Source organism: Antrostomus carolinensis, unplaced genomic scaffold (genome assembly GCF_000700745.2).
Source record: "Antrostomus carolinensis isolate BGI_N321 unplaced genomic scaffold, ASM70074v2 scaffold23381, whole genome shotgun sequence".
Lineage (NCBI taxonomy): Eukaryota > Metazoa > Chordata > Aves > Caprimulgiformes > Caprimulgidae > Antrostomus > Antrostomus carolinensis.
This window is the reverse complement of record NW_010295157.1, coordinates 7,740-35,486: the sequence shown is the minus strand read 5'-3', so window position 1 is coordinate 35,486 and position 27,747 is coordinate 7,740. Positions and strand designations below refer to the sequence as shown.

The 27,747-nt window shown below is 39.2% G+C and overlaps 1 protein-coding gene across 1 annotated transcript in view; it reads left to right on the top strand.

Annotated features, from left to right (window-relative positions):
• The window catches only part of COL1A2 (collagen type I alpha 2 chain), a gene marked incomplete at its 5' end in the record, with an annotated part of 40,648 nt that extends 12,901 nt beyond the window's left edge, over nt 1-27,747 (top strand). Inside the window, 37 exons of the mRNA XM_010177896.1 lie at nt 1,806-1,859; nt 3,381-3,479; nt 3,565-3,609; nt 3,721-3,819; nt 4,348-4,401; nt 4,503-4,610; nt 5,463-5,516; nt 5,622-5,720; nt 6,599-6,652; nt 7,032-7,130; nt 7,921-7,974; nt 8,625-8,678; nt 8,804-8,857; nt 8,957-9,010; nt 9,849-9,893; nt 11,439-11,537; nt 12,262-12,369; nt 13,722-13,775; nt 14,339-14,392; nt 14,973-15,026; nt 15,135-15,188; nt 15,291-15,398; nt 16,356-16,409; nt 16,500-16,553; nt 17,463-17,624; nt 19,019-19,126; nt 19,560-19,667; nt 21,325-21,378; nt 21,793-21,900; nt 22,092-22,145; nt 22,451-22,558; nt 23,245-23,298; nt 23,432-23,539; nt 23,938-24,184; nt 24,623-24,813; nt 25,931-26,173; nt 26,829-27,747. Coding sequence (XP_010176198.1) covers nt 1,806-1,859; nt 3,381-3,479; nt 3,565-3,609; nt 3,721-3,819; nt 4,348-4,401; nt 4,503-4,610; nt 5,463-5,516; nt 5,622-5,720; nt 6,599-6,652; nt 7,032-7,130; nt 7,921-7,974; nt 8,625-8,678; nt 8,804-8,857; nt 8,957-9,010; nt 9,849-9,893; nt 11,439-11,537; nt 12,262-12,369; nt 13,722-13,775; nt 14,339-14,392; nt 14,973-15,026; nt 15,135-15,188; nt 15,291-15,398; nt 16,356-16,409; nt 16,500-16,553; nt 17,463-17,624; nt 19,019-19,126; nt 19,560-19,667; nt 21,325-21,378; nt 21,793-21,900; nt 22,092-22,145; nt 22,451-22,558; nt 23,245-23,298; nt 23,432-23,539; nt 23,938-24,184; nt 24,623-24,813; nt 25,931-26,173; nt 26,829-26,975 — 3,357 coding nt within the window. The remainder of the gene's footprint in view (nt 1-1,805; nt 1,860-3,380; nt 3,480-3,564; nt 3,610-3,720; nt 3,820-4,347; nt 4,402-4,502; nt 4,611-5,462; nt 5,517-5,621; nt 5,721-6,598; nt 6,653-7,031; nt 7,131-7,920; nt 7,975-8,624; nt 8,679-8,803; nt 8,858-8,956; nt 9,011-9,848; nt 9,894-11,438; nt 11,538-12,261; nt 12,370-13,721; nt 13,776-14,338; nt 14,393-14,972; nt 15,027-15,134; nt 15,189-15,290; nt 15,399-16,355; nt 16,410-16,499; nt 16,554-17,462; nt 17,625-19,018; nt 19,127-19,559; nt 19,668-21,324; nt 21,379-21,792; nt 21,901-22,091; nt 22,146-22,450; nt 22,559-23,244; nt 23,299-23,431; nt 23,540-23,937; nt 24,185-24,622; nt 24,814-25,930; nt 26,174-26,828) is intronic.

The window sequence follows — 27,747 nt, the reverse complement described above, 5'->3', positions numbered from 1 at the left end:
GCCCAGAATAGTTTTTCCTTTTTGTCTTCAAAATTTGAATCAATGATGAAGCTCTACTTGGTTCTGTTAACTTTGCTAAAGTTGATTTTAATATTCCTCGTCACTGCAAATATCTGTCGTGCTTTAACAGAGTATAATGTTAGCATAAGTGTGAATTTCACTTCAATTCTCCCACGTGGGGTATTTAAAAAATATACATGATTGGGCATTTAAATTGTAGGCAAATAAAGACCTAGAGCTAAGATTTGATGTTTTACTTTTGTAGTAAAACCAAAGCATTTTAGTTATCTTGAAGGCAAATTACTTACTATAGGAAAAATATTCTGGAGCTGCTGATTACAGAGTTGTTACTCTGAACGGGCAGCAGCAGAGAGTTGCATTGTGTCCCAGCCTCTATGCCAGGCTAAAGTTATTTTACACATGCATAGGTTATGATGCTGTAAACATTCTTCATAGCACTTATTAACATTTTTTTTTTAAACCAAAACAGAAATATTGCTTTATTCTCCTTGCCACTGGGAATTTAAACATAAAAAGAGTCACTGCAATGCAATGGAAATTCTGGAAGTTTACATTTTCATACATATCTTAAAGGGCATTTGGTCTTTTTTCTTTGCTTATGCAAAACCATTGAGAATTCCAGATACGTATTTTGTAACAAACACAGTACATTATAGAACGTTGGAAGCCAGTTGCTCTTTGCTATACCAGCTGACCCATTTTATTCCCTTGGATTTGTGAGGCAGTTTTATAATAAGTATTTATAATTGGAAGATGTTAGCTCACAAAAAAGTAGATATCAGTCCCCAATAGCTATGAACAAGTTGGATGTTTCATTAACAATTGAAGAAAATCTATGCCTTTGTATCTGTATGCATTAAAGAATAAAAAAGGCTATGAATCCATCAAAGTATTTTCTCTTGTGGTGTCTGGGTGCTGTACACTAGGAAGCTTGTCCCATTGTAATTACAGATGTCACAGCAGTAGCTAGACGCAGTAGGAGCAGGAGAAGGTCCTCTTCAAGCTGACACGCCTTTGCCTTTGATATTAAAAAAAAAAACAGTTTAATGGAAGGGGACTGGGGCTGCACACATTCACTGCCTCAAAATGTATACTCTGGGTATGAATCAAGATTTTTAATTCATTCGCACGTTAGAATCAGCTCCTGCTCTCAGCTGCTGCTAAGCCTGATCCAATTTCTAGTACATTCTTACTGACCTCCATATAAATTGTGCCAAGCACTGGCTTGTAAAGTGGTGCAGAGATCTTGGCAACCCGCTTCCCATGTGTGAAGAAGGACAAATGCTGTCAGCAACACAGGGCTCTTGTGTGTGACCAGTAGTCCAGAAGGACCACTGGTGTGAAAGTGTACACAGTTACCCTTGCACAGTAAGAGTGTTGGAAACAGCCACCTAAGGCTTGCAATTGCAGGATGCGGTGCTCCCCTTCATTCGTTGTGGGGCTGTGCAGCAAGACATCTTCCCTTGCAGATGCCTGCCTCTGCCCATCCTCTGTTTGTTCTTTCTCAGGTGTTTGGCCTCAAGGCAAGGTTATACCAATTGTACCTTAATTCACATTTTTTATGTTCACTGCAAATATTTTTCAGCATTGACCTTGCTCTTAACTGTTTGTAGTGAATCAAATCTGTCAGTTTGGAATTGCAAAAGGCAACTGATATCCTGAGGTGGTAATGGGCAGAAGTGTCTCAGTAAATGTGCATTTGTTTAATATGTTTACTTAAGCAAGCAAGGTTCTTCTGTCATCATTTAATACCTTTATACAACTGCTTCCCTTTCATTTCCTAGGGCCCTATTGGTGCTGCTGGTCCTCCAGGCTTCCCAGGTGCTCCTGGTGCTAAGGTATGAACATCTGCTTCTAGTGGTGCATTTGATGATAGTGAAGATGAAATATAGTAACAAGTATTGCTAGGCAGCAAAAAACACCCTCTGTGGAATGGGAGTGCTTTCTTATCAGACAGGTACAGATCAAGATGAGGATGAATCCCTATAGTATTTGGAGAAATTATATATGAATACTAATTTAAAATGCAGCAGTTACTTCACAGCTGAAAACTGACGCTAGGCAGATTCAGGAAGACACATAACCTCTGTTGGTTTTTTACTACTTCCTACATGGTGAAGTTGTATACACCTTTGAAAGGTGACATGGATCATGATAAATAAGCAAAGTAGCATTTTACATCACTTTACAGAAATAGTGGAGGGCCAAGAAGCTGCAGTTGAGTACTGGGTTCCTTCCAGCCTAAGTTCTTGAAATTACAATGGAGAAACTTTTCAGATATAGGGCAATACCATTTTGCTCTTTCAGACTGTCACTTAGATGATTCAGTTTATTGCTCAGATCTTAGCATTTTAGCTGGGTAAGACTCCCATTATTTTGAACTTTACTTTGTCTAAGGAAGGACAGAGGATTTGGGGCAAGAATGTCCCATATAGTGCATTTAAAAACTTCACTGACCATTTGCCAAGAAGTTCAGAGCAGCATACAGGTACATGTAGAATGATACAGTTTTTCATTCTTAACACAAATACTCAAACTCCTTGTCACAACAGACAAAACTCTTATTTTGATCCACCTTTTGAAGAAAATAGAGTGTTATTTGCTAGACATCTTAATGTTAACTGCAGGGAAGATGAGAAAAAATTGAGATCCCATTCTGGTTATTTTTGTCGAAAGGCAAGACTTTTGTAAACTATTAAATCTCTCTGATGCAGATATGAGTGTGGTTACAGTATGTAATTTCAAGAGAAGACTACCTATATGTCCAGGGTGAACTCTGACTACTGAGAGAATTACTGAAGAGAAATTGTCATTATATTCAGTCTTTGTAGTAGACTTAGTGAATACAAGCTTCTGCAAGTAAAACCAAGAACCTTTTTTCCTGTCATTTACTCCACTGTGAACACTATCCTGCAGCACTCTGATCAGGCATCATTTTGCATCAGTACAAATGGCATCTTAAGGTGTAATAAGATAATGGTAAATTAGGTCTCATATGCTGTGAGGCATCTCAGGCCAATGATGGAGGCACATGGCTACAGATGAGACTGGAATTGTAATCCTGATTTACTAGGCCAACCTTCTGTGTAATCCTCAGTGATAATGTAGCTTCTTAGATGTGTTGAGGGTCTGTTGTTCCTGGGTTAGCCATAAGTTTCAATGGGGCCTAGCTAGGCTTCCCAGTTTCAGTTCCTTTAAAATCCAATAAAAGCTCTCAGCTCCTTGATTTCCTGGCCTCTGAAGCAAGTGTATATATATATATCAGATTGTCTTCTTAATGTCAGGCTAATATAGGATTGCTCCACTAGTCCCCTAACGTTGTGTACACTAAAAGGGGGCTCTGTCCTTCCCTCAAACAGGGTGAAATCGGACCTGCTGGTAATGCTGGTCCTACTGGTCCTGCTGGTCCAAGAGGAGAGATTGGACTTCCTGGTTCTAGTGGTCCTGTTGGCCCTCCAGTGAGTAACTTGCCAGACTTAAACTATTGTTGGACAGGTGCACTTGACATTTGCAATTAACCAGTATTGTTATCTTTCCTAATAGGGCAACCCTGGTGCTAATGGTCTTCCAGGAGCTAAAGGTGCAGCTGTAAGTACAGCCATACTCACACTTGTCTATTCTAAAACAAAAAATAATTCAGTTAATGCAACAGAAAAGATAATGGGCTCATAATACCTTTTTTTTCCCTTTGTTGGACAGGGTCTTCCTGGTGTTGCTGGTGCTCCTGGTCTGCCCGGTCCCCGTGGTATTCCTGGTCCTCCTGGCCCTGCTGGTCCTAGTGGTGCTAGAGGACTTGTTGTAAGTGACCTTGTCTTCATGTCTTCATTTGAAAATTGGACACAGTATGCACAGTTGTAAAAGATTTCCTCTAGGTATATTCTTGTATTTAATGCAAACATTTTTTCTTACTCCTCTATAATTAAATGTTTTAGTTAATTTTTGTGTCTCACTGCTTGCTTCATATGGTGAGACTGAAGAGGTTCACTTTGCACTCCCTTTGGGTGTAAGGACTGTTAAGCTCTGTCCATGTTCTAGTACAAAGAGAGATGTGACATCAGTCTCACGATCAGGCCCTCAATGGGTATCCTCAGTAGAGGAACCAGCCTTGAATATTTCATAGTTCAATTACTACCATTTCAAAGTATTTTTAACATGTTTTTTTCATGCCTGTTAAGCCAAAAGTACAGTTACCATTTATGAAAATAGAGGGAGGCATGGCATGGGATGATTAAAGGGCATTTTGATTCATGAAAAAGTTGTCCAGATAGAAGAGAGATTTACAGAATGGTGCTTAATTCTATGATCTCTTTTTGTTTTGGACTCTAGGGTGAACCAGGCCCTGCTGGTGCCAAGGGAGAAAGTGGTAACAAGGGTGAGCCTGTAAGTATGTCAGCACGTGAAGGTTGTTTCGGTGAACAAAATCTGATAGTAGCTGCAACACAGCACCTGATTTCTTCTTTTTCTCTGTTTGCCTGAAATAGGGCGCTGCTGGACCCCCCGGCCCTCCTGGTCCTAGTGGTGAGGAAGGCAAGAGAGGCAGCAATGGTGAACCTGGCTCTGCTGGTCCCCCAGGCCCTGCTGGTCTAAGAGTAGGTTTTCTTTTCATGTTCCAGAAGTAGAAACAAAAACGAATGAGGGAATAAAGCTAGACTCAGAAAGGCAAATTAAGTAATTATGAGTAATTAAATTTACATTAATGCTGCTAAGCAAAGATCATTTGCCATTCTGAGCCTTTTGATTAGTTGGAACTAAATCTATTTTTGCTTTGTATTAATGCAGTTTACTAGCCTATCCTTGAAGTAATTAGAGGTTGCTTTGATTTATCCATTGTGTAATATTTAATGAATTATCTTTGATTATTCTTAAAGCTTTGTGATGGGATTTAACTGCTTAAATCAGATCATTGGCTCACATGTAGCATAAGGCAAAAAGTTTCAATTCAGTGTCTTCAAGGGTGCCTAGTGTGCTTTTCACTGTGTGAGGAAGCAACTCAGTGAATTTCAGGAGGCATGTGGCTTCATGGAGGAGCAGGACTTTACTGGAAAAGAATAGGAAAAATGGTGGTGTTTCCACCAGATTTTTTTGGTAGAGATAACGATTCAGTGTTGAGCCTTGGGTGAGGTACACAGAGTCATGGAAAAGCCAGTAACTGCAGAGAAGCAAAGATGAAACGTGTGGGCCTGGTTGTGGGATCCTAGGTGCTGGCTAGAGCCACTCTTAGATTACAGTGAACAGTGAAAATGCTCTGATACAAGCAGATTAAAATTTAAAGAAATCTAAAGGAAGTGAGAGAGATTTCTTTCAGGTGTGTGTGCTTAGAGCTGCACTTACTTCAAATTCAGCAGACCTACTCAGAAGGCTGAAATTTAGCAAACACTGTACAGCTTTAGGAACAGATTTATTTCTTTCCCTTTCTTTATTTGTTTTGTGTTCACTTGCAGGGTGTGCCTGGATCTCGTGGTCTCCCTGGAGCTGATGGCAGAGCTGGTGTCATGGTAAGACTTTTGTCTGGGTCACTATTTCGAAACCATCTTCTTTTACATACAGATGTGTGATGCTTTTTTCTACCTCTCCCTAATTTTTTTAACTTATTTTGGTAGGGACCTGCTGGTAACCGTGGTGCTAGTGGTCCTGTTGGTGCTAAGGGTCCTAATGGTGATGCTGGCCGTCCTGGTGAGCCTGGTCTTATGGGTCCAAGAGTAAGTTTGAAGTCTGTGGTATAAGTTTGAACTATGCAAAAAGAAAATGACTTCCAGTTTAGAGATAAAATCATTCAGAAATCTAACTGCAAAAATTCAGCCTGTGCGAACCACAATTAGGGCACTTCCACCCTCTATTGAAAAAACATCCATGAGGAAATGATTAAGAAGCATCAAAATGTTTCTTGAAATTGATTTCATTTGTATGTGGTAGCATTTGATTGCCTTGTTGTGGAGCAGTGCCCCCTTGTATTGGATACTACATTGACTTCTGAGAGGGGGTTCCACTTGTGATTATTTACAGAATGTGGTCATTAAAGTCACAGCTGAAGTGTGTGTCCTCTTTTTAAGTAATTAAAAGAAAAATAAACCCTACTAAAATGATGTGAGATGGCTGATCTTAATTATCTCAATTTTATTTTATAAAAGATTTAACTGTATACAGCCATCCACATTTAGTGCTGCTGACTGCAGCCAGATTATGTCCATGTCATTGCCTTTTATCCTCTTTAATCTACTCTTTCTCTTCCTACCCCACACCATGACGTGAAAGAGTTTTCACTGCGTGTGCGAACTATTAGGCATCTGCAAATAGTTAAGTACATTCTCTGCTAAAGTAAGAGCCTAAATGAGTTCATCTGAGTGAAACAGGTACTTACCTGTGCTGGTTTTCAACCGGCATGGGAGCACACACCAGCGAATCAAACTTCAGTGTGTTTTAGATGTAATCTTGATAGGACATACAGTCCTGTTTCCAGAGTGTTATTCATAACCTGGTGTTTGTGTGTGTGTATGCACACGTGTAGGGGAAAAAAAAAATGGCTAACTGTTGGGTGAATTGGTTTCCTCCTAAAAACATGAAACCTTTCCTTTCTCAGGGTCTCCCAGGTCAACCTGGAAGCCCAGGCCCTGCTGGCAAGGAAGGTCCTGTTGTAAGTATCCTGCTGTTCATTCTCTTTTCCTATTGCCTATGAAACGTAGGTATAAATTGAGACTTCAAAAAGCAGAGATCTCATCACTGGACTCTAACATAATTCTGTGTAAAACCAGCAAGATTTTACTAGCATGTTACTCAGAAGATAGATATGAAACTTTCCATTCATTTCTGTGGGTCTCAAATCAGACCTGTGTCCTAGAAGGGGAAGAAGAAATACACAGTTCTACAAAAAGGAGAAAAATGGAGGAATGCTTAAGCATGTGATGTATAAACAGTGTTTGAAAGCCAGATGGCACTTGCTTCCTGTCAGTGCACTAAAACTAAACTCTAATTAAATTGCTCCAGCCATTTAATAATATGATTTATTTTTTTAGGGTTTTCCTGGAGCAGACGGTAGGGTTGGGCCAATCGGTCCAGCTGGTAACAGAGGTGAGCCTGGCAACATTGGATTCCCTGGACCAAAGGGTCCCACTGTAAGTACAGTATAGAAACTTTCTATTACTATAAAGGTATTTTCAGACTAATCTGTGGATCCTCAACTCTAACAATCAAACACATCTCCCTGTGTCCTGCTGTACTGTTTATTGGATGGCATCCACTTACATTCAAGAGTTCCGTTTTAAATTATTTTCCAGTTATCTAAAATACATTAAACAAATGAAAAACAATTTAATTAGTTTAGGAATATTTGGACATTGAAGTGATTATAATAATGTATGTCTATGTTAGAATTTCTGCATGTACATTTTACCATTTCTATAAAAAGTTCTGTACTTTTTACCATGTCAGTAAAAGTTCTGTAAAAGTTGGCCACCAAGCCTACGTTTCAGTTCCAGAGTATTGTTATTTATGGAGCACAATCCAGAACTCACTCACTTCAGAAGAAAAGCTACCAGTTATTTCAGTGGGGCTCTTGACACGAGGCCACACATAACAGTAATCATCTGGATTTGTGGTGTTGCTATAACACACACATGCAGATGTATATATATTGTATTGTATGGGATACTATACAGAGTGTCATGAATTATGATCTCAAAAAATAAAGGAATGGAGTTTTGAAAGTTAAAGGCATTTATTTTTGAGCTGTTCTTTCTAAGTGGTTCAACAAGGCAGATAGAGCTTGCGGATGTTTTAATTAGCGTTAAAGAAATATTACAATAAATCTTCTGGCAAGGCAAATATCAGACTCTGTTCAGTAGTTTAAACTGAATCTAATAAAAAGTCTTGGTTAACTTCTGAATCTTTTTCTTTTAACTTCAGGGTGAACCTGGCAAACCTGGTGAAAAAGGCAACGTTGGTCTTGCTGGCCCACGGGTATGTGGATAAGTTTTCTTTATCAATGTACAGAGACAAAAAAGTAGATTTTAAAAACCTTTATAAGAAGGTAGCATTGTCTTGTGCAAGCATGAATAGGTGATGAAATAGAGAAGCACTTGGGAATGCATTGATCTAGTCTCATGCCAGTGGGGACTATTAATTAAGGGATAAATGAAAAACTACCCTTCTGAGTTATTATTTGGGTAATTAATTATAGGGCATTAGCTTCCTATGAAGAGGAAAAAATAGCACTCCCTGTGCAAATTTTTTAGGACAGTGTATGGTTTCTAATTTATCCTGTAAATTTCCAACTTCTTACTGATAGTTTAAATTTATTAATTATTCAATTTAAGGGACCAAAGAATTAGCCTGTTCTGGGAAAAAAGCTATCAGCAAGGTTCCTGTAATCTGTAGTTGCAAAAGAAGTTTCCTTAAGGGTGAATGTGCTGCAATAACTAAAACGATCACCAGAATTTAAAATTGTAAACATCTTTGATACCTTTTGACAGTGTTGCTCTTACAAGTAAATGGTTAAGTTCAAAATATCCAGCCAGAGACCTTTGTTTTTAGCATAGAATCACTTTAGAGAGATGTTATTCATAACAAATAAAAACTTTCATAATACCTTTCTGCTTGAACACATTTAGGGTGCTCCTGGTCCAGAGGGAAACAATGGTGCTCAGGGTCCTCCTGGAGTCACTGTAAGTAACAGCCTCTGCAGAGATCCAATTTGTGATTTACCTTTCATTAATGGGACTTTCCATTTTAAAATCCATTTTCCTGTGTTTCTCCTTGTAAGCTAATAATTGTTTTTCATTCAATCCAGGGCAACCAAGGTGGAAAGGGTGAACAAGGTCCCGCTGGCCCTCCTGGCTTCCAGGTAAGTAACTATGTGCTCTGCTTAATCTTATCAGTGGTTTACAAAGCAGAAAATGCTTCTGCCTTAACTTTTTTTGTATTCTTGTTTCTTTACACTTAGGGTCTACCAGGTCCATCGGGTCCAGCTGGTGAAGCTGGTAAACCAGGCGAAAGGGTGAGTGACAGATGCAGTACTCCATAAGTAGGGGCAGGTGTTGCATAAGCATTATGTTTCAAATTGCTCATGTGTTGAAGCAAGAGCCTGTTGGATCAATTTGCGAAGACAAAGCAATCTGTTATATGCAAAGTTTAATAATTCCTTCTGTTAAAGCTAGCCACAAATGAAGAAGGTCCATTGGAATTTGCAGCATACTTCTTTTTTCAAAGTTTTGGTGTGAAACTGAGCAAAGCCAATCTTTTGCTTCTCAGGCCTTAAGCAGCAATAAACATGCCCCTCACCCTCAAAAGAAAAGACAGTGCATGAACAATATTTTACTTTGGATTTCTTTTGAAATGTCTGAGGTTCAATCTAGCCTTCCATTTCTCCAGTTGTATGCTTTTGCACCTCAACTGATTTCGGTGAATTTACAACAGCATACAACTGAGGTAGCCTAGCAGTAATTCAGGCTCTAGATTCTGCACAGTTAGTGTGTGATGTAATCTGCAAACTATGCATCCTATGTGCCATAAGTACCCGTAAAGTTTATAGTTACAGCTGTCTGTGTCCCTGTAAGAGTTTACATTGCATATACCTGAAAAATGAGCTTGGAATGTAATAGCTAACTCTTTGTTCAGATGAGAAAGTATTATCCCATGTGTGGTCTGAGATATTGTGCAGTTATATGAAAAGGGTTTATTTCTGTGTCTAAAAAGATTGGTTTCAGTCTGAAGATTTTCAATATGCTGCTACAGTTTGAGAAGCATTTCTGTTTACTGTTAAGAAACAAAGCACAATTTAAGCCAATAAGTTTGCTTTAGAAACAAGCTTTACCAGTACATCTACTCTCTTCTAGGGTCTTCATGGTGAATTTGGTGTCCCTGGTCCTGCTGGCCCAAGAGTGAGTAACTCATTTGAAATCTGATACAGTGTCTTAATAATGTGTTCAATAATAATAGTAACTATATAGATTTCCAAGATTCTCAAGACAAATGGCCCATCTCAGTTACAGCATAGAACATATTGCAGCAGACTCCCAGGAATGAAGGATCATTTTCTTTGCTGCCAGTGTTAGTAAACTTCTAGATAAGCAATATGAATATTACCCAAGTAATGATATCCTGATGAGCTGATCTGATTTTTTTAATTAATGAACCTCACAATGAGAATGTGGATGACGAGAAGCTGACCCTACAGTGTTATACTGAGGCCTGGTGCATATGAGAATTTTCATCTCAAGTACCTGTGCATAGAACTTCTTACTGTGACCAGTTCAGCCATACCATCCCTTGCTAGCCAGCTCCTGCTTCCTGTGTAATGACTTTGTGAAGAAATGGTGGGCTAAATCCAGAGCTTGGAATAGTCATTAGAAGGTATTGCCCCCTGCTTCCCCCCCGCCCAGCACAGATACTAATTTTTGGTACCTAAATAAATGGCCTGGTACTTTGCATTCTTGAATTTTTTCCCACTTCTACTGTGATAGCCAGCCAGCAGGTTATTGACTTCTTCCTGTGTAATATGCCAACCTTTCTTCCTGTTGACAAAAGCTTTCACCTTTATGATATCTGCATATTTCATAAATATCTTTCTTCCTTTTCTGCCTCTCTGTCACTAACAAGATATATGTAAAAGTAATGAAAAGACAGATTAATTGAGGAATATCACTACAATATTAGTTAGCCTTCTGCATCATTAGTGCTTTTCAGCAGTGTGGTACCTCTACTTGAGTCAGTTTTCTGACCACATGATAGTTCTCATTCAAGCTCCCAGATTCTCCAATGTAACTGAAAATCTCCATTATGCCTTAAAAGATTATTCATTGATGTCCAGGTTGATCACAGAGGGATAATTTGAGATGCCTTTAGTAAAACTGGTATTTCTACCTTTGATACATCTGTTGAGCGTTTAAGCCCAGTTTCTGGCTACTTCCACATCTCCAGATGACCTCTGTTTCAGAATGTATCCTTATGCCTTTTATAACTTACAGGTCACATTAGTAGGCTTTAGCTGTCGCCTTTATTCTACAATATTCACTAGGCATTTGCTAATGTAAAAATAATTGCTCTCCAATTATTATGACTCTGATTTTGCTAGAATCTATAATCTGCCCTCAAATTGGTGTCAGAAGCTCCATTTGACAATAGAATGCAAGCCATGGTTACCAGAATGAGCACAACAGCCAAAATCCATGTTCAAGAAGTACTTGTACTTTTATTGTCAGCTGTTATCATGTTGCAAGACTTTAGTACTTTGTTTTGCTATATTGTGTCAAAAGCTAGAGCCAGTTCTTATGACCAGTGTAGTTAATATTGTGCAATTCTCATAGTTCTTAATGGTTTGTTCAGCTAAAAATGCATCGCATTGTCATTGCTACTTGTCATTGCTTTTAAACGTCAAAGCTATAGAACAATTCAAGGAAAAACTCAGATCAGACTGTCTTCTGCAGGGTGAACGTGGTCTTCCTGGTGAAAGCGGTGCTGTTGGTCCTGCTGGTCCCATTGGAAGCCGTGGTCCATCTGGCCCACCAGGCCCTGAGGGTAACAAGGTATGCCTTTTCCAGCTACCATTGCCTTACTGGTGAATTTCTGATGAAGGCAATCCGAAGCCTTTTCTAGAGGATAAGTTATTACTGGTAACAGGTAGTTACCTATACACCATAGCCACTGGGTCATTTCTTCAAATGATAAAGCTTTATCCCAGATAGTCCACTCCAATATTAATGTTTTTTATGTTTAGCGCTATAAAAGACAGGAGGGGAACTCCAATTTGGAATCAATTTGAATACAGCTTGTCAGCTGAGTGTACTATTATTCTGTCTTAAGATAGGGACTGAGATTTTGGCCAGGATTCATACTGACTTCTATTTATACCCACCTCTACACAGGAAGTTGTTGTGTCTAGTAAGCAATATTTTCCCCACAACATTAGCACAATAGTGAGCTGTCATCTACCAAAATAACATTGGCTTGATGCTAATTGAACATGGATCTTAGTTTTTAAGACTTCTGTGGATAGTCTTTCCACAAAAGTCTATTTTGGAATGTGGGACACCCTAAAACCTCAGGAGCCCACAGAATCAGAGAAGGTGTTCACGTCTGTCATCTTCACTAGCTGAAAAAGTAAAATAAGCACAGTAGTTTAAGATTAAATACTACTACTCACACTGTTTACAAGCAAGCAGAATGATGGGCAAAGTAGTAATGACAAAATTTTGTTCCAAATGGTGTGAATTACTTGATCTGTCTTACATGGTATGCTGTTACTGCTAGGGTGAGCCTGGCAATGTTGGTGCTGCTGGTGCTCCTGGTCCTGCTGGCCCTGGTGGAATCCCAGGAGAGAGAGGTGTTGCTGGTGTTCCAGGAGGCAAGGGTGAAAAGGTAAGGTGGACAGTCTAACCTGCTTTGTTGTGGCATGCACAGGTTTGGGAGATGCTTAAATTTCATTAACTTCAAAAAAACTGTGGTTTTTTGAACCACGATGCAACTTCTGTTTACTGTGAAACTGTATTATAATGATGACTCATTAGAGGTCAATAAGTAGAGGTTTTGTTGGTCTAACAGACTGACAGTCTTTTCTAAGGTTGTATTTTGATCTTTGATCAGCATTTGGTTTAAGCGGCAGTTCGTGCTTCACAGGATTGCTTATCTTTGCTGAAGAAATACTAAAGCTGTCTTTGAGTACAGGGTTTATAGTAGAAATGGGGCTATTGATCACAAAGGATTGAGTCTGATCAGATCCTTGACTGCTCTAGTGCAGTGACTGTGATATAAGTAAATCAGTTAGAAAAAATTTGTGATTATGTCAGTTGTCTATAAAATCAGAAAACATTTTAGCCAATATAAACCTTTATATAAAGCTGTGAAGTCTGATTGCAAGTCCTGTTGCTACCTCTGCTTTATCCATATAATTATTTATAAAATTCATTTTTATCTTGCTATGTACATCTCATTCCATATTCTCTTCTGTACATTATTTAAACTCTAAACTGAAATTTCTAGAACTGCTTTATTTGTTTTGACTAAAAAAATCCATAGTCATTTAGCATAAATGGAGTCATAAGGAATTAAGATTAAAATTGCTTGCAACTTTTTATAAAACACTATGGACTGACACGCAAATTAATGCAGAAGAGTAGGGTGTATTAGGAAAAAAAAAAAAAAAAGAGAACCGAGTGCTGGTCTGATTTCTTGCCACTAGTGATGGCCAGGTTATAACATTTTGTTATACAAAACATACAGTGTTTTGTGTGACCACTCATATGACATCAGTTTTTAAGAGTTCTTTTCCTACTTCAAATAGGAAGTACAACGTGAATACCCAAATGAATTTTTACATATGGTTATTTCTTGATCAAAAGAAAAGAGATTTTGGGTGGGGATTTACATTCATCATTTGGGATATATAGCAACTTAGTTTTGAGTTAATTCCATTCAAAAGTCTTGCCACCTAGGGGAAACTAAATAGGTTTGCCAGGAAAGAGGCAGGCTCATAATTCTGAAAAGCGTCAGTCCCCTTTGTCTGCAGATTCTGGCTTTGCGAGTCAGTACATACTCAGCAATAAGAATGAAATTAGAAAGTCCATTCCCCAAACAAGTAGCATGATAAGCATCTCGTATGATATGCAAGTAATACATGGATACGCAGCAAACAGTTCAAGACTAAGACTGTTCGTACAAACTATTGTGTTCATTACTAATATAATGGTTTTTTTCCCTTGTGTGTATTCTAGGGTCCCCCAGGTCTGAGAGGTGATACTGGTGCAACAGGAAGAGATGGCGCTCGGGTAACTATCTTTTGGTTCTACTTCAGCTTACCTTGCTATACCTCAGAACTGAAGTGACTAGAAAGGATGTTCAGGACTTACATTTTCACTGTATTACATTTGCTCTTATCTGCTCACTTCTGATACAAATCAATATGATTTTGTTGCCCCTTGTCCAGGGATGTTTGAATTTGGGGGGGGAGAGAGAAAAATGATAACTTCTCATTCACACAAGCAGAGAAATCATATCAGCAGACAACCTTGTATTTCATAGACAGTTGTTCAGTGTGACATTATCCTGTTTAACTTTCTGGGCTCAACCCAGACAGCTGATTCTAAAGGCAGCCTGCAGAACCACACAAGATTATAATTAGTTTGAGGTTTTGGCTGCCTGTCCTAGAATTTGCACTTAGGAAGGAAAATAACCGAATAGATTTTGTTTCATAAAATCGTGTGTCCTTTATATTGAAAACAACTGGAAGAAAGTCACACACCTGTCTCCAGGAGGAAAGAAAAAAATTATTAAAAGTAGTCACTCCTGCTTACATTTTGTTAGAAATGGTGTCCTATCTCTTGACCTATAGGGTCTCCCTGGTGCTATTGGTGCTCCTGGCCCTGCTGGTGGTGCTGGTGATCGGGTAAGTGTACTCTTTGAAAAAGTGTCTTCTTTATTTATGCGCTTTACCCACACATGAATATTTAAGGTGAAGAGTTCTATATAAAAACAGTTCCATCTTTCTAGCGTGTGCAAGTTCTGCAAGTTTTTCAGGTTTGGGTGGCAAGTGTTATTGGGAGCGTAGAACTCTTCAGTAAAGTTTGCCATAGCACCCCAGAACTTTTCCTAGAAGGGCAGGGAAGGGATGCACATCTACACGATAGTGGGTTATATGGGGAGAAGATTCTGATTTAGGCTTTGTCTGAATTCTTCCTAGTTGAGGCTCATCTCCACAATTCTCACACTGTGAGAAGAAGTTTTGCTATGGTGATGAACAACCACACATTAACTCGGAATGATTCTTTATCCTGTCCGAGTATCATTAGAAATTATTAATACAGGGCAGGTCAAAACAGAAACATTTTCAGAGGGTGGAAACACCCTCTCCAATGGAGACACAGAATGACTCACTATATGCATCTATACCACAAGATCATCCCTGTTCTAACTGCAGTGAGGCCTTTCTCCATGGTGTCATAATGTTTTCTAACATCTTTTTTTAGGGTGAAGGAGGTCCTGCTGGTCCCGCTGGTCCTGCTGGTGCCCGTGGTATCCCTGTAAGTAGCAATTTCTACATCTGTTCCTGTGTCAAAGACATGATGGTCACAAAAATGCTTTTTTAAAGTCCATTCCAACCAGTCCTCTCTTCTTTGCCCTCCCTTTAGGGTGAACGTGGTGAGCCTGGTCCTGTAGGCCCTAGTGGATTTGCTGGACCCCCTGTGAGTATTGTTTGTGCTTTCCTCTTAGTGATGCCATACCATTCCTGTATTTCCTCTGCATGCTTTTCCAGCTCCTTGTTCTATGTGTTTTTCTGCCCATAGGGTGCAGCTGGTCAGCCTGGTGCTAAAGGCGAGCGTGGCCCTAAAGGACCCAAGGGTGAAAGTGGACCAACAGGTGCTATTGGCCCAATTGGTGCTTCTGGACCACCAGTAAGTGAACTGTGTCTTTATAAAATGCATGGTTCTTAACTGTGCTAAGCAAGCAATATGCTAGCCTGAAGGCCTTGAATTTTAAAAAGGTAATTAAAAAAAGAAACAAAACTTCAAACTAGGCTGTGAGGAAAGTCACCATACTGATTTTGACACATTATATAAACTTTGTCAATCTATTTATGTGGGCTCAGATCATGAGTCTGAAACTGAAGTGTAGAGGGAAAAAAAAATCAGCTTGTCCTGAAGATCAGCAAAATAAGTCTATCTTGGCCCATTCAGGAGGTGATTGTGAGTAAGTTCTGAGCTGAGGACGGTGGTTTCTTCCTCTCAAAGACAAGATGTGCTGTCACAGTTGACTTTCAGACCTTGTCACCCAGAAGCATATGTGCAAATTTGTGTACCCACTTGCACACAGGCTTTTCATGTGCTAACACCTTTATAGCCTAAAGGTATATACTACTTCACATGCATGCAGACCAGCTATTGGGGAACTGGTTGAAATGATGCAGAAAGTCATGCCCTGATATTTCAAATACTGTAAAGTATTGCGAGATAACATGGCTTGGGGTTCTTACTGTTTGCTTCTAATAAAGCAGTACCAGGCACTTACATGTGGCTTTATTAGTCATATAGTGCAAATGGAGGACTTGCTGTTCTTTGCCTTAGTGTGTCTTTCATATTTTGACTTCCAGTTTGCTTAGATGCACATAACATTTGCAAGGCAGATGAATTTGAATCAGAAATGCCTTACACAACTGTTCTTAGTCCTTACAATACTGATTACCCTAGTATCAAGACAGGAATTGTGGTTTTGGGCCCAGTCCTCCTCCTGCTTAAGTAAAAAGCAAAGTTGCCCTTAACTTTCATGAGAGTGAGACTGAGCCCTTATTCTAAAAAGGGAGCATTAACATTCTTTGCTTGATTCATCTGTCTTTTTCAATCCCTCATACATAGGGTCCTGCTGGTGCTGCTGGTCCTGCTGGCCCTCGTGGTGATGCTGGTCCTCCTGTAAGTCTTCAAGTTTTTGGCACTGACGCTGCTTTTAATGAAGTCGTTGTTTCCTTTAAACCACATCTCCCTTTTCCCTTTTATTTTTAGGGCATGACTGGTTTCCCTGGTGCTGCTGGAAGAGTTGGTCCTCCTGGCCCTGCTGTAAGTAACTAATGAAGAAGTGCTACTAGGAGATAAGTCAGAAGTTGCATTGATTAAGGATAATTCTAATTTTTGTTACATGGACACAAATTCTAATTGCACTGGAATAATCTCAGATCCTTATAGGACTGGATGAGATAGGAAGAAGTCTCTTAACTGTTTAAACTCCCAGAGTGAGGGTTATGCATGTGGTTAGATTTTTTTTTTTACACAATCCATCAAGCACCCCTCTGCATCCTGAGGCACCTAACCATTCGTAAAAGTCTGTGTTTCTTTTGCTTTTTTTCACTGTGAGCAACTTCATAGCCATTGATTTTGAGTGGAAGGTGGTTATGTCCTATTTGAAAAAGAATGTTAAGGTTACCTTCTGTCCACACTTTCTAAAGTATCTGCAGTTCCTGCCCCTGTCAGGGCAACCTCTCATTGTGTTTAAGAATGTGAATCTTAATTTTTCAGCCAAAAATTCTCATTTCAATTTGACTTTTTTAGTTTTCTTTTAAAGGTGTTTCCAACCTTTACCAAAAGGCACTTCTTTCCTTAGGTACTCTACATGTGAATATATTGTAAATCCCAGTATCCAAAGCAAACAACCCTGTTGAATTGGAAGAGGTTTTTTCTCATAGATTTTTATAGTTGCAATTAATGTATCCAGAGCCAATATTTTCCTGCCAAATTTTGCCACTTTCACCTCTACTTAGTAAAAAAATAAAATCTCTCAGTTCAATAACTCTACTGATTCCAGCTATCCACTCTTAACAAAAGCAATAGAAGTTGCTGCTTCAGAACAGCTGATAACGTCTTTATTGCAAAGCACAATTTTTGTACGTGGACATAAAATGAAACTTATCTCTGTTCTCCCCGTTTAATGTGTCTATATTGTAATGGTATCATATTCATACTCCATCTTAGGGCATCAGTGGTCCCCCTGGTCCTCCTGGCCCAGCTGGCAAAGACGGTGCTAGAGGTCCACGTGGCGATGTTGGTCCAGTTGGCCGTACTGGTGAACAAGGTATTGCTGGCCCACCTGGTTTTGCTGGTGAGAAAGGTCCATCTGGAGAAGCTGGTGCTGCTGTAAGTTACTGAGCATCACATCTCATTAAAAATGTTTGTCTTCGTGTAAATGTTACAACTGCTTGGATACTCCTGTATTTGTGAAGGGCTTTTCTCTTTTATCCACAAATTTAGCAAAGCGTTTAAGCAAAAGCTCCACTGAGACTCAAGAAATTGTTTATAGACGTTTGACAAACATGCCATAAAAAGTGGGCCTGATCTCTGAGTCAGGTTTTTTCTCCTTTTTTCTTGTGGTGAATTGCATCTTTCTCTGCAAGTAGCCCAAGTGAAAGCAGCAAGGCTAACTGCAGAAGAAATTTCTACTTAGTCTGAGAAAGGGAAGCAGAGACTGCTGCACTGAAATTGAGCATTGTGGATGGAAAAAGGAGGAACATGTGAATATCCATTTAGAACAGTTTCAATTCATTTCTGCATCAGAAACTCTTAATTTGTGGGGATCACAAGGTTAAAGTTGTCTGACCCCAGGGTAGCATAGACTTATGCAAATATATTAATTTTGAGTGTCTTTAAGCTTGCACGTCCAGAATTACTGGCGTTTTCAGGCAGACACAATTCTGTCTTACAGAAGTATGCACTTGTGTGAATTACCACTCTGTTGTTTCTCAGTAAAAAATTGGAGAAATTTCTTCTGTGATCTGCAGAAGCAGCTAAGAATGAAATTTTCAATATCGTTACCAGACGTATGTCAGATGTATGTTAAAATTTTGAAAGTGCCAATGGAAAATTTGCCTTTTAATGTCCAGGATAAAGCAATAAATTTTCTATTTTTTATGTTCTAATTTAATTTCAGTTACAAAAACCATAATTGAACTAGTAGACCTGACTATAAGTTAGGATAATAATTTAGGGTAATCTGTCAGGTTGATAACTTATGCCAAATTAAATGCCACATATGCTCAAAATTCAGGGAAACTGAGAAGTTACTTACCTTTCAAATGGTCAGTAGAGAGCTCTAGGGGTTGTTTGGAGATGTCAGATACCACCTAGAGATCTTCTAAGGCTGTTTCAGGATCACTCTCAGATGATCAGTCTCTTCACTATGGAATCCCCTCATATAGTCTTCTTTGTACTGAATACCCCAGTTTTCATGTATCACCCACTGTTATTGAATGGGAAGGGGAAAAGTATGTGTACAGTGTTGTTCACAAACAGCATCTTCACTGGAAAACAGTTGTAAGGGGAGTATAATTGGCATTATGTTCTTACAGACCTTTAGCTTTGGAATTTAAAGTCTTATGGCTTGGTTACAACTTCTTCCGTGCAGGAGCAGGCACTGACACACATGACGATCCTTGGAAAGCAGTTGGTACTGTTGTTGAGCAAAACAAATGAGAAATGTGGAGTGCCATAGAAATTTATTTTTCTCTGTTAATAATATTATCTTCGTGTCATAGGGTCCTCCTGGTACCCCAGGTCCTCAGGGTATTCTCGGTGCTCCTGGTATCCTTGGTCTGCCTGGCTCTCGGGGAGAACGTGGTCTTCCAGGCATCTCTGGAGCAACAGTGAGTATATGACTAGTTAACCACTTTAAACAGATAGATGTAAAGAAAAAAGTTGAGGCATCCTCTTAAGGGAAATGAGGGAAAAGGAGCTGTAGATTCTGCTGTTCCCACCACTGCTGCGAGCAGAGGATGTGGACTTAACACACTTGGAGCAATGGAAGAAATTATTGCTTGATGCAGACAAACAAGACTTGTGTCTGCAGGTAAGCATATTTTTAAATGGCATCAGAAAATTTTCTGATAGAAGAGGTAGAAAATTTAGAATGAAGATAATATTTGCTATAGTTAAATATGTTTCTTGAGTCCTGGATCTGTTTCACTTCTAGAATTGACTGCAGAGAAATGTTTCTCTTAGATATAGACCGAAAATTCTGTAAGACTGGTTTGTGTTGTATTATAATGTCACATTTTGTTACCACTGTTCCCCTATTAGGGTGAACCTGGTCCCCTGGGTGTTGCTGGTCCTCCTGGTGCCCGTGGTCCCTCTGGTCCTGTGGGTTCTCCTGGTCCAAATGGTGCTCCTGGTGAAGCTGGTCGTGATGTAAGTTATGTATTATTTCCTCTTCAGGATTACTTTTATTTTATTCTGAGTCAGAGAAATACACAGAAAAGATGGATGCAACTAGTGGTTGTTCCGCTAGCAAACTTGTACCTTCCAGTGCCTTCAGGGAAAATTATTGCAGAATTCTAATAGACATGGATCACCCAACTAGGTGACAGATTCTTCAAGGCACAAGTTGCGTCTGAAATAAATCATGGAGTCACTATCAGAATCTTTTGACTTTTTACTTAATTGCCAAGAAAGATGGAGTGGGAAAAACATTACTTCCTTGTTTGAGCTGGGAAAAATAGTATATCCTGGGGGATAAGGTTTTGGCTACAGAGAAGAATGTATCAGGAAGGCTTGTTATCAGAAAGTTTTCTTAAGCATCATGTTAGGTGCAGTATACATATCTTTCAGGGAAGTGTTCATATCTTTCAGAGCAGTGACTTTTACTTGAGGGATCCAGTGATTTGTGGTATTGAAGACCCAAGTGGTTTTTAACTAAAGGCCCACTCAGAAGGCATACGAAGCACATGATACAAGATGTTGGAATTCGTTTATTAGATTTGTGCAACACAGCAGTTTGAGTCCTAACAAAACAGATACACGTCGACATTGTGTCTCAGCTATGTAATTTTTTCCAATGTGCATTCCCTCACCATAAAATGTAAAATATGTTTGTAGGCTAAAAATGCGGTAGAACATACTCTGGCCTGTGTGGCAGGTACTGCTGAACTGCAGGGTTCAGTGCAGGTTTAGACACAATGCAGGACCCGAGTCCTGTGCAGAAGGGGGAATGTGGGAACACTGAGTGGCACACATTGCTTCCTCTGATGCCCTGCCTTATGTTCTTCATAGAACAGCAAATAAACTTACCCGTCCAATTTAACCATCAAAGTTAGTAGTTCACCTTGAAGAACGGTATCCATCCATACAGTGACTACACATGACTTTACAGTGTAAGAACAGTTAAAGTATTAACACATTATTGTGTCTCCCAGAAGGATAACTATGTAAAGCTTTCTCTAGGCCTTATTAGGGAAGCTTATTTGGTAACGTGAAGCATTGTGAGTCCTGAGACTCATAGGATTTCGAAGAGATCAGAGAACAGTAATTTTATTTCATAAGTATTAAAAAGAAGTAAACTTCCTGTTCTGTGGGAATTTTCTGAAGGAAGAGGTTTGCGAGTGTACACAGTGAAACAGTTGAAGTGAAATTAACATTCACAAAAGAAGCCATTTAAGCTTGTGAAGTACCACAACAAAGTAATTTAGATGTGACTACTGTTGAAGTCCTTTTCTCTCCACTGGCATTTTTCATCTAAGAAGTAGGTCTCAGTTTTACAAGACTGCAAGCTAAATGAAGACTGTTATTGTCTTGATTTTTCTCTTTAGAGAAATATAGCAAAACCCAGTAATTTTCTTCTGTACTGAACTGGTAAAACCTAAAATATTTTAAGACCATCTTATTTTTCTGAGAACGGTAATGTATTTAAGGGATTTGAAAGTGGCATCTATCAGGAAGAGCTTGTTATCTTCAAGATTTATGCTATCCCATCTCAATGTCTTCTTATTCTCATTGGGAGCAATTAGACTGACACACAGTTACATGTGAGATGAAGGTTGATGGAATGTAATTTATGGTATTTTAACAGGGCAATCCTGGAAACGATGGTCCTCCAGGCCGTGATGGTGCTCCTGGTTTCAAGGTAACTTGTTCTTTTTTTATTTAATAATCATAGAATGGTATAGGTTGGAAGGGACCTTAAAGATCATCTAGTTCTGCCCCCCCTACCATAAGCAGGGACACCTTCCACTAGACCAGGTTACTCAAAGCCTCATCCAACCTGGCCTTGAACACTTCCAGGGAGGGGGCATCCACAGCTTCCTTGGGCAACCTGTTCCAGTGTCTCACCACCCTCACAGTGAAGAATTTCTTCCTAATATCTAATCTAAACCTACCCTCTTCCAGTTTAAAGCCATTATCCCTCGTAAAGTTTACCTGCCCTTGTAAAAAGTCCCTCCTCAGCTTTCTTGTAGGCAAGAAGAAATAATGGAAGAAGTATTCCTGTATGTGTAAGTCAGCAGTAACACGCTGTCCCTTTGCATTCCTTTGTTCCCAGGGTGAACGTGGTGCTCCTGGTAACCCTGGTCCCAGTGGTGCTCTGGGTGCTCCTGGTCCTCATGGCCAAGTTGGTCCTTCTGGAAAGCCTGGAAACCGTGGTGATCCTGTAAGTTGATGAGACCTTAATTTTTTTGATTGTCACAGGACTAACATTTGTCCATCGTATATATACATTATATATCAAACCCCTACAATATGTGGAGAATTACTTCGCTTTCTGCAGAGAATTTTTGAGGCATGAAACATTTATTAGGTATAATATACAGCAGTGACATGCATTTTCTATTCCTGTTTCAGGGTCCTGCTGGTGCTGTCGGTCCTGCTGGTGCTTTTGGTCCAAGAGGTCTTGCTGTAAGTCTAATTTCTAACTACATTACCACATTGATGCAAGAAGAGAAAACATGCTTTATTAATAAGGACTCATGACTGTTTTCAAGATATGGGCCCATAAAATAGTGCTTAAGGAGCTGTAATTATTTATAGACCTAGAATCTAAATCACTATTCTCTTACGGGACTGATCCTGAAGCTTTTGGGATTGACACTCTTCCTGAGTGTGTTAACACGATGTACACACACATGGCATAATGTAGAACACTCATGCTTAATTCTTGCTTTGCCAGTAGTATATACTTGAAGCTTTCTATTTTATTCTAGGGCCCACAAGGTCCACGTGGTGAGAAAGGTGAACCTGGTGATAAGGGGCATAGAGGTCTGCCTGGCTTGAAGGGACACAATGGATTGCAGGGTCTTCCTGGTCTTGCTGTAAGTAAATGATTTTCAGTATTTTGAACATAAAGAGCAAAAAAGGAAATAAGGTCACTCCAGTGTAGAATTACATATACATGACAGAGCAGGTTGATACCACTTACTCCACTCTGCATCATCTGGACATCGAAGTCCATAAGATTATTGTTAACACTCAACACTCTGCATAAAATGGCAAATTTTGATATTGCCATTGATAGTTGGCTTTAGAATTCTGAGTACCATTAGTTGCCCTAAAACTTGACTGCATTTGGCTAGCACAGAATTCAAAAAGCTCTGCCTTTGTTTTAATATTATTTCTTATTTTGGCTAGAAATTGTAAAGCCTTTGTATCACAGAGAAGCAGAAATAATTTGTAGATTTTCTTCCCTTTAAATTCTGCTATCCCTTTTAGGAATTCTAACATTTACTTTAAAGCTTCCTCTGAAAATCTGAAGAAAGAATATAGGGACTTTTATAGGTTATCCCCTTAAATACCACTTTATGGTCTCTCTCTCCTTTCTCCTCCCTCCCCAAACCAGGCATTTTATACCCCGCCTCTGCTAATAAGTGCCATTACCCCTAGATTCCTATTCTCTGAGCCCAAATACAGATGCTGACTTACAGCTCCCTCTCAAATCATGCTAATACAAATGTGTGCCACTGCATTTTTTTTATGACTATGCATTTATCTTTCCCAATAGGGCCAACATGGTGATCAAGGTCCTCCTGGTAACACCGGCCCTGCTGGCCCAAGGGTATGTGAATTTAAGAGCATATTCAAATAGTTTTCCCATTCCTTTTGTGCAGTATATATGTACAAGCCCATTTATATTAATCTCTATTTGTAGTATTTTCTACTGTCGTTAAACTGTTTGAGTTTCCTTTCAGGGTCCACCTGGTCCTTCTGGTCCTCCTGGTAAAGATGGTCGCAATGGTCTTCCTGGACCTATTGGCCCTGCTGGTGTGCGTGGCTCTCATGGTAGCCAAGGCCCTGCTGTGAGTATAACTTACTTTTTGTTGTTTTAACACATTTGTGTCACAGTTACAAGAAAATTATTTCAAAAGCCTGGCAGTTTAGGAAAAGATGTACTTTATTTATTAAAAAAACAAAAGATTTCCAAATGTCTGTTGTTATTTAACATTAAGCATTTCCCTAACAGGCTGAAACCTGAAATCCTTGTTCATTCCTTATGGCCAGACAGCAAATACACAAAGAAGATGTGGTAGTGCTACTACTGCTTAAGCCCATAGTAGTCACCACAGGGCAGGTCCATCTGTGCTGCCTCAGATTAGAGCTGAGGGTGCTGGGAGTTAAGTAGGACTATGGATGTGTGGAAGCATTTAATTAAGAGAACCATATGTCTAATAGAATGCTTCTTGTCATTTGTCTTTAGGGTCCCCCTGGTCCTCCTGGTCCCCCTGGTCCTCCTGGTCCCAATGGTGGTGGATATGAAGTTGGCTATGATGCAGAATACTACCGGGCTGATCAGCCTTCTCTCAGACCCAAGGATTATGAAGTTGATGCCACTCTGAAAACATTGAACAATCAAATTGAGACCCTACTGACCCCAGAAGGTTCCAGAAAGAACCCAGCTCGCACCTGCCGTGACCTAAGACTTAGCCACCCAAAATGGAGCAGCGGTATGTTAGTGCCAGATATTTGCCCTTTCTGGCTCGGGGAGTACTTCCAGCTTATTAGCTTACTTTGATGAATGTAAAGTAAGACGCTTTCACTTGGCTCCCCAGTGAAAATACTAGATGACCAATGAAGAAGTTCTGTGCCTCCACTGAAAAATGATACAAGGACATTCTGAAAAGCTCTTCATAGCTATTGTTGCGCGATTATTGCAACATTTTTTAAAAAATAATACAAAAATATTTAACCCTAGCTGTCACATACAGTTTCTTACACATTAACAATCTAAAATACGTATTTATCCCAGTTATGACCCTAATATTGTACCTGGTTGTGATATTCATGACCTCTCTTTGAGCTCCTGTAGCAAACCACTGAATATAAACAGAGTGCAAATGTTAGGCTGAGTGAACTATTGTTCACATTTCTTTCCTCAATGGCAGGCTTCTACTGGATTGATCCTAACCAAGGCTGCTCTGCAGATGCCATTAGAGCATACTGTGATTTTGCCACTGGTGAGACTTGCATCTATGCCAACCCTGACAGTATTCCTGCTAAGAACTGGTACATCAACAAGAATCCCAAGGACAAGAAGCACGTATGGTTTGGTGAAACTATCAATGGTGGCACCCAGGTAAGTGATGTATGGGAGGATGATTGCTGCCTACAGTGCTGTCTGAAGAGTTCCCAATTCACTGACTCTCAGCAAGCAAACACATAAATTAAACTCTCTTAAAGGAGAAATATGAGAAAGGGAACTAACTACCTTTTATCTCAAGGGAACAGAGCTCCAGTTCTGTTTGGATCACAATTTGCTAAAAGGATTTCTCAGTATTCTGATTTTTCTTGGTGTCTTGAAACAATCAATTCAGCATGACTAATGGCTATTGCTAAGGGAAGCCTGGACTGTAATATGGTAGATTAGTGTAAAGACAGTTTTAGAAACTGTTTGTAAAAGTAAGAAAAACATCTTTGCTTATTCTTTTATTTGAGATTTTTTACATATGACATTATTCCTGGAAAGATATTTATATTACACATCGCAGATCCTGAGTGTATGCCACCATAATATTCAGATTTGGCAGTGTGAGTAAAAACAAGAAATACGTCTACTTGCACGTCAGACACTGTACCAGCCAATTGCAAATAAATCACTTTTGTACAGCTAGGGAGATCTACTTACATAATTCTTAAATGCAGTTGAGTTGATCTTACAGTGAAATCACAGTGTGTAAGATCTTCAATATAAGAATATAAGATTGATCACACTGGGTCAGAACAAGGGTCCAGGGTAGTCTAGGGTCCTGTTTCTTAGAGTAGCTAAAAGTAGATGCTGTAAAAGAATACAAGAATGAAGTAAACATTTGTAATATCCACAGACACTGTTCTATTAGACTCAAAAAAAAAAAAAAAAAAATCCGGGTTTTCTTGAGACAGACATTGTTTCTGTGTATCCATGGAAACAATAGATTTCTCTTCCTTGAACTTGTCTGATCTTATCTTTGAATCCACATAAATTGTTAACACCCTATCTTGGAACAAGTTTTACAGTTTAACTACATCCACTCATGGCTGGTTTTCAGCCTACCTCCTACTAGTTTTATTTGAAGCGCTTTAGTTGCAATAGACAAGTAATTGCAGACTTACATGATTTATTTTGGTTTTTTAATGTTCCAAATATCACATACTTCCATTACAAAAATCCACCTTCCCCAGCAATACAGTTGACTGGGTTCCTTTCTGTTTTCCAGTTTGAATACAATGATGAAGGAGTAACCTCAAAGGATATGGCCACCCAACTTGCCTTCATGCGTCTGCTGGCCAACCATGCCTCCCAGAACATCACCTACCACTGCAAGAACAGCGTTGCCTACATGGATGAGGAAACTGGCAACCTTAAAAAGGCTGTTATACTGCAGGGATCCAACGATGTTGAACTACGAGCTGAAGGCAACAGCAGGTTCACTTTCAGTGTTCTTAAGGATGGCTGCTCTGTAAGTATCACAGAAACCATGGGCACCATGATTGGGGACAGGAGTTGTGCTTTGATTCAGAATTAGATTGTCAGTCAGACCAGCAAAATTTTATGCATTGAAGATAAATAGCCTACAAAACCAGCTATGCCAGATCTTTAACAAGTGGAGAGGACTGGGGTACAAACAAAGCCTATATTGTACTGTGCAATGTGGCAAAAAAAAAACCAAACAACTTTTCAGAGGGACCAGACCCAAATTCTGTGTAAACTGAAGATTGATGAGAAAATCATGCACAAGCTGTAGGAGGGATCTTTAAGTCCTGAAAAACTCAGGCAGGATTCTCTGAGAAATTAACATCAGTGTGAATGATATGGTAGTTTATGTAGACATCACACATATGACTTCAGAAGATTAAAGTAAATCTTTTCTCTGTATCAGAGATGTAAATAGTTGGATATGGGTATCTGATTTTCAGACAATGGCAGCAAAATTTATATGAAATTCTTTCAGAAATTATCCATTCAGGTGAAACAATTCTCAATACTATGATCTAGGTGTTCATGCTCCAGCAGGAGGATTGGACTAGATGATCTTTTGAGGTCCCTTCCAATCCCTAACATTCTGTGATTCTGTGAACAATGCAATAACAATTGTAATGAATCTTCTCTTGCAGAGAAAGAACAATGAATGGGGCAAAACGATCATTGAATACAGAACAAACAAGCCATCTCGCTTGCCCATCCTTGACATTGCACCTTTGGATATTGGCGGCGCTGACCAAGAATTCAGTTTGGACATTGGCCCAGTCTGTTTCAAATGAATGAACTAAAATTAACTTAAGGTCTCTCCCAAATTATTCTCTTGTCATTTCTTTTTATAATGAAAGCTGACTCCTTCCATTTCTTCTGTTCATCTACTTGCTTAAACTCTGGGCGAAAGAGAAGGAGAAGAATTGATTGGAGCATTGTGCAATGAAATTTAATACAGCCCCAAAAGGACTTGGAAGTCTTTCAAGATTTAACACCTTGTTTTGGGAAATGTCAACCTTTGTAAAGAAAAAAAAAAAATTAAAAATAAAAAATCATTAAAGTTTGCACCACTTGTGGCCTTTGAATATCTTCCATGGAGGAAGTTTAAAACCACAGCTTCCAAAGGTTTAAACTACCTCATACACTAAATCAAGTGTGATCCACATCTTTTGTAGGTACTTCTCCATATGATCTGAGGTACTTTCAGTTCCACTCAAAATACGGTGGTGCTAATTGCATTATTACAGAGTATCTTTCCAGTACTTGAACTTTAATGGTGCTAGTGGCATTTAAAGTATCACTTCTCTGTTTCTTTGAAGTCTTTCTCAAAACTTACAATGTCCTGTCTCACCCGCAGCTTAAGCATGTGGATCATTTTTCCTCATCTTTGTCCTTTTACTCCAAAATCAGGTGCTCCTGCTTTCAAATCTCATTTCCATCTTCTACAATGGGTAAAAAAAACAAACATCATTTCTCAAAAAAAGAAAGAAAATGTATTTTGTATATGTGAGATGTTTAAATAAATTGTGAAAAAATGAAATAAAGCATGTCCAGTGTTCCAAA